General features: G+C 50.5%; 1 protein-coding gene across 10 annotated transcripts in view; it reads right to left on the bottom strand.

Moving 5' to 3' along the window:
* GTF2I (general transcription factor IIi) overlaps positions 1 to 14,933 on the bottom strand; it is a 102,231-nt gene that overhangs the window by 10,842 nt on the left and 76,456 nt on the right. For all 10 annotated transcript variants that reach the window (XR_004281758.1, XM_032327341.1, XM_032327343.1 and 7 more), the window contains 6 exons: positions 11,755 to 11,938; positions 9,575 to 9,633; positions 6,510 to 6,581; positions 5,278 to 5,461; positions 4,599 to 4,657; positions 4,148 to 4,222 (listed from right to left, as the gene is read on the bottom strand). Coding sequence is in view for 9 of the 10 variants with exons in the window: in XM_032327341.1 (XP_032183232.1) it covers positions 4,148 to 4,222; positions 4,599 to 4,657; positions 5,278 to 5,461; positions 6,510 to 6,581; positions 9,575 to 9,633; positions 11,755 to 11,938 (633 nt within the window). In the remaining variant the exon portion in view is untranslated. The remainder of the gene's footprint in view (positions 1 to 4,147; positions 4,223 to 4,598; positions 4,658 to 5,277; positions 5,462 to 6,509; positions 6,582 to 9,574; positions 9,634 to 11,754; positions 11,939 to 14,933) is intronic.

Raw genomic sequence — 14,933 nt, 5'->3', positions numbered from 1 at the left:
GAGCCCTGCACCGGGCCCTGAGCTCAGCGGGGACTGCTGGAGATTCCCTGCCCCCGCCCCCCCCCCAGCACAGCATGCTCTCTCAAATGAAATAAAATCTTTAAAAAAATTAAAAATACCCTCTGGGCTTTCACCTGAACCGCCTTGCTACTGAGCTACCTACTTCCTATGCTGTCCCCCGTGGAGAACAACATCTGCAGCGACACGACCAACAGCTACGGCTTGGTCGCTGCCTCGAGCGCACCCTGCTTTCACAGGACACACGTGCCCGCCGTACGTGTGGGGACCCTGAGCCCTGGGGGCTACGCAGCCTGCAGCCAAGCACACAGCACGCGGTGGGGCTGGGGTCCCAACTGCGGGGTCTGGCTCCTCGGTCCTCACCACTAGTCTCTGATGCGCCTGCGGGCCAGAACCAGACTCAAGCAACACAAGCCCCTGACGTGCGCACGGCCACCACTTTCCATCTTGTGAACTCGGCCTAGACACGGCCTCGGCATCCTCGGGCGTGTGGGAGGGGAGGATGGCAGCAGGGGACTCAAGGCGACTGCATCTGTCATGCTCTAGAACACGTCGAGGGGCGCCTGGGCGGCTCCGTCGGTTAAGCACCAGACTCTTGACTTCAGCTCAGGTCGCGACGCCAGCGTTCTGAGATCGGGCCCTCACTGGGCCCCTCCGCACCCCCGCACCTCCCCACTCACAAGCGCGCTGTCTCTCGCAGCCTGGACTCGCCAGGAGGGACAACCACGACGAGGCCATCAGTCCGCCCGTGCCCGCAGCCCTGCAAAGGGCTACTAAGGCCAGCCGGCTCACCCCTCTGCTTGGGCTCGGCACTGGTGAAGCGAGCCTGGAGTAACAACGGGTGACCCGGGAAGGCACTTGGGAGCAGCAGGCGGAACGGACCTGCCTGAAGTATCTAGATCTCAGTCTACATTAGTAAGGCAGGATTCAGGTTTACAGTGAAGTGAAAAAGCACCAGGCCCCCACCGGGAAAGCTAAATTTAAAACGACGACAGTGCCGAGGACCCAGAGGACCGGTGGCAAGCAGCACGCGGCGGCTCCTGGTGGAAGTGTGAAGCGACAAGAGCGCTCCCGAGAGCTGCCGGGCGGCCCCGAGGCCCCTGACCAGCTCCACGACTCCGCTCCCCGAGAGGACACAGGCCGCGCTTTGCTCTCCAGCGTCCGCAGTCTCGTTCTCAGCCAAGGCTGGAAACAGACCCGACGTCCGCTGACGACCACGTAAACAAACACGGGGCAGCCACACCATGGAGGGTGCTCGCCGTGAGAAGGGGGCACGGCGCTATGCCACGAGTGTAGACCGAAAAGCCTTATACTGTGAAAAAGCAGCCAGCCGCAAAGAGCAGAGCCGACAGGACTGCATTCACACGGAATTCTGAACAGGCCAAAGCATTCCGTGGGCCGAAAGCAGACGGGGAGAGGCTGCACCTGGGCCCAGCCGGGAGAACTGACTGCTGGGGTGCCCGGGGGGCGGGGCAGGTTGCTGGCGACGATCCAAAAACCGAATCAAACGCTAGCACCAACGTTTTCAAAAATCACACCGCAAGACTGCAACGGGTACATTTGACCGTGTATAAATTATATGTGATACATTTATCTTTTAAAGTAAAACAATTCCCAACAAGCCTGATGTACAAAACAGTATTAGTACAGTGCAGGCAAAATACCTCTCCCCTCACCGCTAAACTGCCAAAAAACTCCCGGAACGGGACACAGCTTTTACGACATATATCAAGGGAAAATACTAGCAATGACTTTATGGTATTTTAACAAATACTACTTAAATTCAGAGTCCATTTACAGACCTGGTGAAGGAACAGAAAGCTACCGTGGCACAGGAAATCTACGGCAGGGGGAACGTAACATAAACCCATTCTCTGTTAATCTGAAGGCAGCTCAAAACCAGTTTTCACTAACCCATCGCTGACCTTAGTCCACTCCTTTTCAATTAGAAAACAAAAATATAATGTGTGCGAATTGAGGGTCTAACACTTAAATGGTATTTCTTTCATTTCAGAAACAATGGTTTGGTGGTGGGTTTTTTTTTTTTTTTTTTTAAAAAGGTATTATTTATTTATTTGTCAGAGAGACAGACACACACACAAGCAGGGGAAGCAGCAGGCAGAGGGAGAGAGCGGATCGCCGCTGAGCAGGGAGCCTGATGCGCAACTTGATCCCAGGACCCCGAGATCATAACCTGAGCTGAAGGCAGAGCTTAACTAACTGAGCGACCCAGGTAAACCCCCCCAAAATGGGTTTCTACGCTGGTATGTATGATAAATGGGTTTATTCCCAACCTAAACAGCATCCCATTCCTATCTCGTCTCCCTTGCTAATTCTACTACAAAGCAAGAAAAGTTACCACCTTTTACACAAGATCATTTTAGTTAATACATGTATTTGTATTTAATAATCAGACCCTCTACATATAAATCGACATTAAAAAATTATGTCCAGGGGCGCCTGGGTGGCTCAGAGGGTTAAAGCCTCTGCCTTCAGCTCAGGTCATGATCCCAGGGTCCTGGGATCGAGCCCCGCATCAGGCTCTCTGCTCAGCAGGAAGCCTCTCTCTCTCTCTCTGCCTGCCTCTCTGCCTACTTATGATTTGTCTGTCAAATAAATAAAATCTTTAAAAAAAAACAAAAAACAAAAAATCTTATGTCCATACAAGAACTTCCATACCAATGCTCCTAGTAACGTAATTCCTAATACCCCAAGCCAGAACCGTTCCCAATGTCCACCTGACGGATGGATAAACAAAATGTGGCGTATCCCAGCATCAGCGGGGAGTCTGCTTGTCCCTCTTTCTCTGCCCCCCTTCCGCCTGCTCATGTGCACTCGCTCTCTTATCTTTAAAAAAATAAGAATCAGAAAATAAAAAGTGGTGGCGAACACGTGGGTGCTGCTGACGGAATGTCGTGCAGCTGTGGGGAACGGCAGGGCAGTTACTGGAATGAGAGGATTCAGCGCTGACGGGAGTTCTGACGGGAAGAGGAAGGGTCAATCTCTCTTATCCTTGTCACGTGTATTTAAGCACAAATCTTCAAAAGCAGACGGAGGGGAAGGACTGCGGTACTGGGTCAGGCTACAACACAGGTGAACCTGGAAAACATTCCGCCAAATCAAAGAAACCAGTCCCGAAGGGTCCCCCACTGTCATTCCGCTTCCGTGAGACGTCGAGAATAGGCTTAGCCAGAGACGAAAAAGTAGGTGGTTCCCAGGGGCCGCAGGGATGGGGAGATGCGGCCCAACTGCTGTTAGGTAAGGATGGGGTCCTCTTCGGGGTGAAGAAAACGTTCTTGAGTTTGACTGGTCTGACAGCTGCACCACCGTATGAATATGCTGAATTGTGTATTTTAAGGAGTGAATTAAGAAAAATAAAATGGCAAATTTTATATGTGAATTTTATCTCAATTTTAAAAACAGCACATGAGCGGCACCTGGGTGGCTTGGTCATTAAGTGTCTGCCTTTGGCTCCGGTCATGATCCCACGGTCCTGGGATGGAGCCCCACATAGGGCTCTCCCTGCTTGGTAGGAAGCCTGCTTCTCCCTCTCCCACTAACCCTGCTTCCATTCCCTTTCTTGCTGTGTCTCTCTGTGTAGAACAAATAAATAAAATCTTAAAAAAAGATTTAAAAATTTAAAAATAGCATATGAACTAAGTACCATTCTTATTACCATTTTACAGATGTATTTATTAACTGAAGCAGAGATTTTAAGTACTTTGCCTAAATGACGGAGTCCAGACTTGAAAACCCAAAACCTCTTAGCACTCGAGCCTGTGCATCATTTTGTTTTAAATTCTCCCTGCCCAACCAAGAGAGCTGACACATACACTGTGTTTGCACACAGTGGGTCCAGGCCGGTCTGGAACACCATCTCCTGTACGTCCTGCCCTGTATGCATGTACACCTGAACCACGAGCTCAGTCTTCTTGTATCCATGAACAAAGGACAAGAGGAAACCCAGAAGCCAGCCTCATAATTTGTGTTCTTTTGTTTTTTACGCTCCATATGTAAGCCCAGTTTTGTAAAAATTCATCTGCATAAAAGCAGACAGTAAACTGAAGAATTAATGGATAAAATCAGTAAACTGGAGAATCACTAGAAACCTGCCCCCAAGTGGCCTTACCTTCCACAGTGACCTCAATTTCAGGAACTTTTGAATTGCTCCCAGGGCTCCGTGGTCTTTTCGGCGACTGCAAGGCTACAAAATAAGCACACGATCACTTTTGCATATTGGAGGGGGGAAAAACCACCCAGAAGGGGATGCTTTATTAAGGCAGAATATTCATACAGTTTGGATCTTCTCAAAGAAAACTGAAGAATTAAAGTGGTAATCCTCCACCAGAGTCTCAACAACACGGTGGAAGCGGGAATGACAGAGGACGGCAAACAGGAATTGTCAATGGAATGGTTTTTTGGGGGGGGGCCCGCCCACTACATAAAGTACCTTTAACAGCAGGGAAACAAACCAAAAGCCCCGGAAAGACACTAGGCGCGCGACTCGGTGGGATTCGGGTAGTATCAGTAAGGAATGTTTCACTGCACAGACGTGAAACACAGAGCATGTGATCTCTTACCTTTAGTGTTTATTTTACTAGCCATTCCAGGAGGCAGGTAGGAAATCACTAGTTCAGGTCTAGAGAGAAACCAAGAAATATTAGAACTCCCAGCATACCACTGGTCTTCACAGCTAGTGAATGTTACCAGGACCAGTGATTTTCTTTTCTGAAGACCCTCGTGCTGTCATGGGACAACGCATTCTGTCACTATGGACAAGAACCACCCTCACTTTTCCCTCCCACCATGACCTGCTACATGATTTTGTGAAGAGTAAATGACTTCTTCCGTGAAGTGAAAATTACCGGACACTAGTTTAGTCTGGGCAAGTACGGAAACCCTGCAGAAAGGTGCGTAAGAGACACAAGCACGGAAACCCAGGCCGCCCCCGGAGCACTGGGGCAGCTACAAATCCGTCCTCAACCTTCATTCACGTACGAGGAAGGCAAAGCATCAGCACCGTGTCTTTGACCCCGCCGAACACCACCCCCGCGAAGCAGGTGTCACCCTCCTTGTATGAAGAAGAGAATCTATGCGGGTTCAAGGACGAGCCAAGGCAAGGGCCTGTGCCAAGGCGGCAGCTCAGAGCTGAGCTCTCCCATCGCGACGAGGCCACCCACAGCCAGAAAACACTTCAGATGGAAATAGAACTTTACTGTTTTGACGCCAGAAATGACTATATGGGCAAACTGAACTTACTTTTTAACAACAAACTTGATTTTATTACTCCCACGGACAATCCTTTCAAGTCGCGGGATCCCAAACCAGGTAGGGCTTCGGAAGGGAATTCCTTCTGGCAAGCCTTCTACGTAAAGGAACTCGGGGTTTGATTCAAACACAGGGTATGGAACTTTGACTGCCTCTGTGAGTCCAAGAGCTTGAGCTGCAAGATAAGAGAACGTAACACACGGAAGGTAAAATGTTACGGGCATTCTTTTATTTTTGTCTGTATTCTTTTAAAAAATGTTTCCTTTTATCAAGGTACAGTTGACATGTAACATTACACTCGTTTCAGGCATGCCAAATACCACGATTTGGTATTTGTCCAGATTGCAAAGTGATCACCACGTTAGTCGAGCTAACACCCGGGCATTCTCAAACGTGTTATGCAGATTCCCTACCATCTAGCGATCTCCACTCAGTAGTTTTCTTTTCTTAAGGGGAGCCCCCACTCGATTATTGGAAGCATTTTGCATAGGATAGCGTGCAAAACGCAAGAAGGGGCCTAAAAAATAGTATCTTGAAAAAGAACATTTAGCACTTCAGCGAACCACAAGGGAACATCATTAGTCAGAACGATCTCTGTGCTCTGGGCAGAATCAATTGGTAACTATGGGCCACGGCCCGAAAGCCTGTTTGCTGATGACAGATACGGGCTGCACCTGGTGCCCCCGAGCGCAGCTCATCCGGAGAGAGCAGAGACAGAGGTGGAAGGTTCGGGATCCGGGACACAGAACAGGAACACCCTGCAGTAAGGGCAGACGGGAAGGCCCCGGCGGGACTGCTATCACTCCCACTCCTTCCCTCCTTCTCCATGAGCGACACGTGCCATCCACGGAAACACGCCTGCCGGGTCCCCTCAGAAGCCCCCTCAAGACCACGCTCCCGGAAACCGCGGCCAACAGACGGCGCCGGGACAAGCGGGACACGTGTCCGCTGCCCGTGCGGCGTCAGCCTGGTTGGAAGCGCGCGCGGCGGAACCGAGCCTTGCCCCGCCTCCTCCCTTGCTCTCCGGCCGGGACGCACCAGAACACCGCGTCTGGGAGAAACACGGTCCCGTGCTCGGGTTCAGCCGCGGGTTCAGCAGCAGAGAGCAACGAAAACCCCGTTTCTGGGGCTTCCTTCCTTCGGCTCCGCGGCTGTGGGACACGCGGAACACCGCCTTCCGTTCAGATTTCTAAACTAAGACACAATCACTGGGTTTCACGTACCGAATTTCAAATTGAAAATCTCTTCCACTTGCTTCCGGAGCTTGGTGATTCTGACGTTCCAGTCTTCCTTGACTACAAAGCACAAGCGAACGTGGTTAACAACGCGCCTTCTCGGTGCGGACACAGGAGGAGGCTGGGTGTGGCTCCTCCCGGTGACGGCCCTTTTCAGAACATTCCGCTCTACCCGACATACAACACTCTGTCAGTTTTCGGTGTTGAATCCAGCGACGCTCTGAACTTGATTTTGTTTAGAAACAAAACCTCTGGGTCTTTAACCCACTGAGCCACCCAGGCACCCCCAAACCTCTGGGTCTCGAGGAGACCCCCTGCACCTGGCAACACCAGAGCTTCAGGAGGACAGAAATCAAATTTCGGTCCACACTGTAAATAAAGAACGAGTTTGTAAGAAGGCTCTAAACAGTGTTTTTCGAGGGTTCCTCCTTGGAGGAGCGCCACAGGACCGTGCTGGGGCAGGGAGCAGCGGCCGCGTCAGGTTCACAGAACAGTTTCGACTGTATCTACTTTCTGTCAGCCGTTCATTGCGTTATCAAGCTGGCGTGTGGCTAGAAATCCACAGAAAGGGAAACTTCACTAATCACAGAAAATCACAGAAATACACGGGAGAGATGCACATTAAAGGGATTCAGAGATCTGACCTGCCGCTACTCACGTCTACAGCCGGGCTTCTTTCCCTCCTCTTACGCACAAGACAACAAACCCCTCATAAATAAAGGGAAAATGAGCCACCGCAGAAGACATGTAGGATGTCACTTACTTAAAAGACACTCGAGGCTTGTTTGGTGGCGCTTCGGATGGGGGGTGGGTGGGAGGGGCTGGACAGAGAGAGGAGCGAGCGAGCGAGCGAGCAAGCGAAAGAGTAAGAGGGAAAGGAGGGTAGAGCACGAGGATCACGTTCAGGGCGGAAGTCATCTGTGTCGGTGGACAGAGGCAGTCTAGAAATGCTGGAAAAGTTCTGGAAATACTGCTAAAGGTCAGTGGCTTGGGAAAATCTCATAATACACTTTTACTTTGGGGAAGTACCTTAAAAGCTCTTACTTTTAAAAGAAAACCTACCATCTCAAGTGTTCCGTGTGGTGTGGCTCAACCTTTCAGCCAGAGGAAGGAAGTCAGGTACAAACCAAAAACTCGTATTAAGAAACATCGAGACTCCACTTCTCCAAGGTCAAGCGCTTCTGTCCCCTCGTCCATTTTCTGCCTCACCCAACATCTCCTCTGCTGGGGAAGGTCTCTGTACTCCTCCTCCCAGGAAGCGGGTGCCGCTTCCTGTTCTGCCCCTTCAAAGCTCAACCACCTGGTTACAAGTCCAGGACTCTCTCCCACGGGACCTGTGTGTGTCTGTTCTAGAACTGAGGGCAAAGTGCCCCCATGCGTTGAAGCACACAAGTTTTATGACATCTCATGTCATGCCAACGCTTACGCAGACCTTCCTAATGGGGTAACTAACTTGTGTTACGCAGTCGGACCCGAATTAGCCCAGCGAGAAACGGAGGCCTGGCTTACCGGCAGACCGGATGACCGGTCCTGCGGGAACAAAGAACGACAACGTTACCTCCCGCCACGGTCTCCGGAGAAAGCTGGGAGCCAAGTACCATTAACGATTCAGAGCATCGAGACTCTTCTCGGCCAGAGGACAACAGGTAAGTACAGCCGACCCCGGGCTCCCTCAATATACTGTCACGTTTGCCGTCGCTACCAGAATGATCAACCAGCGATCCCGTAAGCACAACCTTGAATTTGGTGCTTCTCTTGAAAAAGACTTGGACAGAGCCTCTCGTCAAGGTCACACTAACCCAGGTGACCCCAGTCATGCCTTCAAAAATACTGCTCCTTCTATCACTTCCCTCAGCAAAGCCTGGCCTCTCCCCGACCTTCCGTGTGTTGCCAATACTTCCTTTGTCTAAATCAAAAGCAGGCCGAGGAGCCCGCTGGGTGGATTCTGCCGCTCACTGATCACACCGTCTCCCCAGCAGGGTTCCTGGCACAGGGGAATTCGGCTTCCCCTGCACACGGTACATCTCAACCATTTCACATGCCACCAGAAACACAAATGACTCTGCCGTCTCTCCGGGATGCTGGCTCGCCTTTGCTGGCTGCCTGCAGGTACCCCCAGGGCCTAGTACAGACCTCTTGGGTATCGTTTTTTTTTTTTAATTGACAGAGAGAAAGAGAGACAGCGAGAGAGGGAACACAAGCAGGGGGAGTGGGAGAGGGAGAAGGAGAAGCAGGCCTCTCGCCGAGCAGGGAGCCCGACACAGGGCTCTGCTCCCAGGATCCTGGGATCACGACCTGAGCGGAAGGCAGACACGCAGCGACTGAGCCACGAAGGCATCCCTCTTGTATGCCATTGTGTATGAACAATTAACTGCGTGAATTCCGAATCTCCCCCTAGCTCTTGGCAACAGAAGTCCGTGAGTCTGTAGAAGACACACGAGCTGCGGTCACTTTTTCTGACACTATGCCCGCTGAACAAAAAGATGGCAAAGGAATAAAGGCACACTTATAGTTCAGATGGAGAAAATAAAACCATTCATTCACACAACGGAGACTGAGACCTCCCAGTTCCACTGGGCTATGAGGTCAGTGCAGCTGCTGGAACTGCACTGTTTGTCACTGAGAAGACGGGGGCCGAGTGACCACAGGTTAAGGTCCGCGTCTGCAGGCTCCGCCACATGAGCCACAGGCCGCGACCCAAGACTCAGAATGTGCTTCCCCGGCGTGAGATGTGCTCTGAGTGTAAAAACTCGCACCGCAGTCGTAGCTATCGTGTCTGCTGATGTTGATTACAGCACGGAACACAGATTGGGCTGCCGGAATATTAAAAATGACACACGCTGAATAGTAGTGATGCTTACTGAACACCACGGACCTACACGCGAAGGCTGAGCTTTCCCAGAACTACCTGGGTGTGCGCTGATAACCGAGGGAGCCTGTACTAAGCGTCCACATACGGTTTCTGGGGGAAAGGGAGAAAGAGGAGTTCCATCACTTTACAAGACTGAAGAACACCGATCTCAGCTTTAAAAAGGAACCCATAGCTATCTTACCTGGCGTGTTGGTTCTCGGCTGAGTGACTTCGGTAGTGCTGTGGGTCAGAAGTTCTGGTCTGCAAAAACACGGGCGGGATGAGTAACAGCGAGCGGAACGGCCGACAGGCCACCCCACACAGCCGGGCGCTGTCCGTGACTTCACTACGCTTCAGTCCCACTTCACTTCCCGGCGGGGGGGAGTCAGCCGGAGGACTCGATTATTTTGAAAATAGCAATTTTCACAGATTCAGGTTCCGACTGAATGTCCTCAAAGGCACGTGAAGCTCAACAGTGCGAAAGAAGTCGCCGTCTCCCCAAAACCATTCAAGTGCTTCTGAAACCGCACGAGCTCCACCATAATACGGTCAAATATATCTAGCTGTGCCGAACTGGAGAGTCCTCTCCCTTACACGGTGAGACCCAGTGACCATACACATGCACAAGGCCCAACGAATAAGCCAGAGCTATGCATTCTACCGCCACAGCAGCCTTCTGTAGTCAAGACAGAAGGGTGCCTTTGGCACCCTCTCCCTCCCCACAAATCACCCATTCCACCACCCTTCAAACTCAAGCCAGAAGAATCCTTTTAAAATGCAAATCCAGGGGCACCTGGCTGGCTCAGTGAGTTAAAGCCTCTGCCTTTGGCTCAGGTCATGATCTCAGGGTCCTGGGATCGAGCCCCGCATTGGGCTCTCTGCTCAGCAGGGAGCCTGCTTCTCTCTCTCTGCCTACTTGTGATCTTTCTCTCCATCAAATAAAATGCAAATCCAAATTATTATTATTTTTATTTTTAAATCTTTCTTTTTTTTTTTTTTTTTTTAGATTTTATTTATTTGACAGAGAGCGATCACAAGTAGGCAGAGAGGCAGGCAGAGAGAGAGGAGGAAGCAGGCTCCCTGCTGAGCAGAGAGCCCGATGTGGGACTCGATCCCAGGACCCCGAGATCGTGACCTGAGCCGAAGGCAGCGGCTTAACCCACTGAGCCACCCAGGTGCCCATTATTTTTATTTTTAAAGTAAGTTCTTAGCCCAATGTGGGGCTTGAACTCGCAAACCCCAAATCAAGAGTCACACACCACACCAACTGAGGCAGTCAGGGGTCTCACCAACTGCTTTTACTTACTTGTTTGTCAGAGAGAGCGAGTACGAGCGAGCACACAAGCAGGCAGTGAGGCAGCAGAGGCAGAGAGAGAAGCAGGCTCCCCACTGAGCAAGGAGCCTGAAGGGGGACTCGATCCTGTGACCCTGGGATCATGACTTTAACTGACTGAGCCACCCAGATGTCCCCCACCAACTTCTTTTAAAAAGAACTGGCTTTAGGGGCGCCTGGGTGGCTCCGTCAGTTAAGTGACTGCCTTCAGCTCAGGTCATGATCTCAGGGTCCTGGGATCGAGTCCCATGTCGGGCTCCCTGCTCAGCCGGGTGTCGGCTTCTCCTCCTCCCTCTGCTTCTTCCCCCCTTCATGCTCTTTCTGTCTCTCTAATAAATAAATAAAATATTAAAAAAAAAAAACAAAAAACTGGCTTTAAAACCTTTTCATTACCCCACTGACAGTACAGGACCAAAGGCTTCCTCCGCGGGCCCGCATCTGCCTGGCTTCCCACACCCGCACAGAACGCTGCGGTTACGGGACCCGCCCTCTCTCCTCTACTTCTACTAGTGCCTGTACTCAAAGCCCTTTTCCACTACTCGATGCACCGCTGACCCATCTACTGGCCACCCTCACCTTCTCCCCCAAAGCAAAAAAAACACCTTTTTGCATTTATCTCTGTAACAAGCCTCCCAAGACAAGGTTCCTGTTGGACCCAGCTTTGTCCATCTGGTGCCTGATACTAAACAAACATTCCCTCGATAAACAAATCTAACTATAATACAACTTTATTTTAAATATGGACAATAAGTCCAACAGGAGGGGGAATAAAAGACCCCACCTGCATGAAATTAATCTTTTTTTTTTTTTTTTTTAAGATTTATTTAATTGCGAGAGAGTGAGAGCTAGAGAGACAGAGCACACAGAGACAGAGGGAGAGGGAGAAGCAGGCTCCCCCACCAGGCACGGAGCCCGATGTGGGGCTCGATCCCTGGGATCATGACCTGAGCTGAAAGCAGGTGCTTAACCGACTGAGCCACCCAGGCGTCCCGATATTAATCTTTTCTTAAGGACAGCATTACATTTGCTTCCGGAGATCATCATCTTACCTTTTAATAACAAATTTAATTCGATTGCCCACTTGTATGATCTTCTCCAGCCGTGGGATGCCGTACCATGAGGGACTTCTAAAAGGAATGTTTTCGGGCAGTCCTTCCACGTAGAGGTCATTGGGATGTGCCTCAAACTTCTGGTAAGGAACAGCCTTGGCCTCCGTGCTCCCCAAGGCTTCAGCTTCACAAAGGAAACACAATTCAGGAGATTAAGCTCCTGCTGAAATCACAGTTTAGTAGAATCCAAAGCAAAATAGTGGTCAACGTTTTGAAAAGCAAAGTAAATTCTGGAAACATACACACTAACTACGGAAACAGCAAAGGCAAGTATGAATGGCCCGTGATCAAGAGGTAACTTCTGGTGGAGGGAAGCTTCTAGATTCGAAGACCATCTTAACAGCTCTACGATCCTGTAAAAGCTTTTTCAGTATCTTTGAGAAGAAATAAACAGGATAAGAGAACTACCATAGAGAATAAAGATACATAAATTATATACTACTTTGTCAAATCATCTGGAGACCGACTTTAGAGGCTACCTGTGCTCTGAGTGTGAGAATTCTGTTAGTGGCTCCTACACAGTTACTACTTTTTACTTATACTGCAACGGTAAGATGAATGTTCTTTATCCCAACTACATGAATGTGGTTTTTTTTTTCTTTTTAAAGATTTTATTTATTTATTTGACAGACAGAGATCACAAGTAGGCAGAGAGGGAGGCAGAGAGAGAGAGAGGGAAGCAGGCTCCCCGCTGAGCAGAGAGCCCGATGTGGGGCTCGATCCCAGGACCCTGAGATCACGACCCGAGCCGAAGGCAGCGGCTTAACCCACTGAGCCACCCAGGCGCCCCAATGAATGTGGTATTTTAAAAGTAGCTTCTGCAAAGAATGCATGGAATGGAAATAAAAACAGCAGGCCGAGACTGGTTTAGGTTAAAAGCAGCTATCAACCAAAGCTCCTGCGTGAGTTTTGTTTAGACCCAGATTCAAAGCAAAACCTTTATGTATTTTTTTTTAGGATTTTTTTTTTTTTTTTTAATTTATTTTACAGGCAGAGATCACAAGCAGGTGGTGGGTCGGGGAGGGGGAGGGAAGCAGGCTCCCCACTGAGCAGAGAGCCCGCTGCGGGGCTGGATCCCAGGACCAAGATCATGATCTGAGCTGAAGGCAGAGGCTCAACCCACTGAGCCACCCAGGCGCCCCTCAAAGCAAAACCTTTTTTAAAGGGACTTTTCAGATGAACGAGGAAACTCGCAGACGGAGTGTCCAAGAGTGGGTACAAAGAACGGTTAATTGTGTCAAGTGTGACGACGACGCGGTGCTCGTGTAAGAAGTGAAAGCTCTATTCAGAGGCACGTGAACACAGCATAAACGATGCAGTGCCTGTGATGTGCTGCGTGTTCCTCCCGAGGGGAAAAAAAACAGGAAAAGATGAACAGTGTGGACAATCCTCATGATCACTGATTCTGAAAAATGGGTACATGGGATGGGACGCCTGGGTGGCTCAGTGTGTTAAGCCTCTGCCTTCGGCTCAGGTCATGATCTCAGGGTCCTGGGATCGAGCCCCGCACAGGGCTCTCTGCTCAACGGGGAGCCTGCTTCTCCCTCTCTCTCTGCCTGCCTCTCTGCCTACTTGTGATCTCTCTCTGTCAAATAAATAAATAAAATCGTAAAAAAAAAAAAAATGGGTACATGGGAACGCATTGCACTGCCTTTCCAGTTTTGAGCAGGTGGAGAATTAGAATTTCGAAGTGTAAATGTGGCATCTGTAATCCGTGCTCTGAAGCCGCTCCGGGACAGAGCTCTAGGAAGGAAGGTCAAGGCCTTCCAGTTAGCTTCCTCCTTGTGTCATGAGCTCTGAATCCGAAGGGCCCAAGTACAAGATCCCTCTCTTGCTCGTCTGCTTTCTAAAAAAGATTTTATTTATTTACTTGTCAGAGAGAGAAAGAGCGCACAAGCAGGGGAGCAGCAGGCAGAGGGGAAAGCAGGCCCCCCACTGAGCAGAGAGCCCGACGCACGGGCTCAGTTCAGGACCCTGGGATTGTGACCCGAGCCGAAGGCAGATGCTGAACGGCTGAGCCACCCGGACGCCCAGGTCCTCTCTGCTCCGAGTGAAGACTGTGTATCTGGAACCGCACACAGTGTGATGAAGACCATGACTGTTGAAAGAAACACTCCCTCAAGAAATACGGCAGAGCCTTTCACACCCGGGAGAAACCCACAACACAACTGGACGCATAACAGAGTAACAATTACAGGGGAAATACGGCCAGAAAGAACACAGTCATGATTCGAATGGGATTCCTATGAAATAAAAAGGAATCAAGCGCTGGAGTGGAGATACGAAGAAAGAAGTCACGGGGCAAGGGAAGGTCAGCTGCGAAAGCTGGTCGCCAGGGAGGCTTCCTCTAGAGAAAACAAGCCCCTCGCTCCCCCGTGCCCTCCTGTCCACAGACCCCACGCCACCCTCGGACACTTCGTACTCACCGCAGCTCTGCCCTGTACCTCTCCCCTGGTGTCTGGGGGCGCCCCACTGCCTTCTGCTCTACCACCTTCTCAGCACCTGGCGGCCAGGCATCCGCGGGTGCAGAAGGCCTACAACTGACTATTTTGACGAAGCAGTGGAAGGAACCTTCTAGACTTATGATGTTTGACACTTACAGAAATGTAAGCTTTCCCCCCTTTCCTTTTAGGAACCTTAGAGGAAGCAGCAACCCTCTCTACGGTACTTACAGTCCTAGACTCACCCAAGGCCAAGAGCAGAAACAAAGAACCAGACTATTACTGTTTATAATGTAGCAACAGGTAAGCTCTTACTTATTTTCTTAGCTCCGACACGAGGCCAGAACATTTTCCATTGGCTCCCTCTTATGGGAATGAGTACATGGGCTTGTCCATATAGCCTCTCCTTTCCACAAGGCCAACGTCAGCTCGCATGGCAAGCATCAGAGGTGCCGACAGGTTGGGCCGACTCTTTTCCCAAGTTCCACTTCCGGAACCACACGGAAGGGCAAAGCTTAAACCTGTTCATGCAGATCCCCGCGGGCTCTGACGACACTACGGCGGCGGCCTCCAACAGACTCGTTTCACTAAACGCCTCGGAAGTACAATGCCCTTTCAAGTGGGGAAGACACTTTGGTTTCTCGCTCATTAGCTGATCTCTGACCAGACAAACTAGGA

Source organism: Mustela erminea, chromosome 20 (genome assembly GCF_009829155.1).
Source record: "Mustela erminea isolate mMusErm1 chromosome 20, mMusErm1.Pri, whole genome shotgun sequence".
In the NCBI taxonomy this organism is placed as follows: domain Eukaryota; kingdom Metazoa; phylum Chordata; class Mammalia; order Carnivora; family Mustelidae; genus Mustela; species Mustela erminea.
This window is presented reverse-complemented; position numbering and strand designations above follow the sequence as displayed.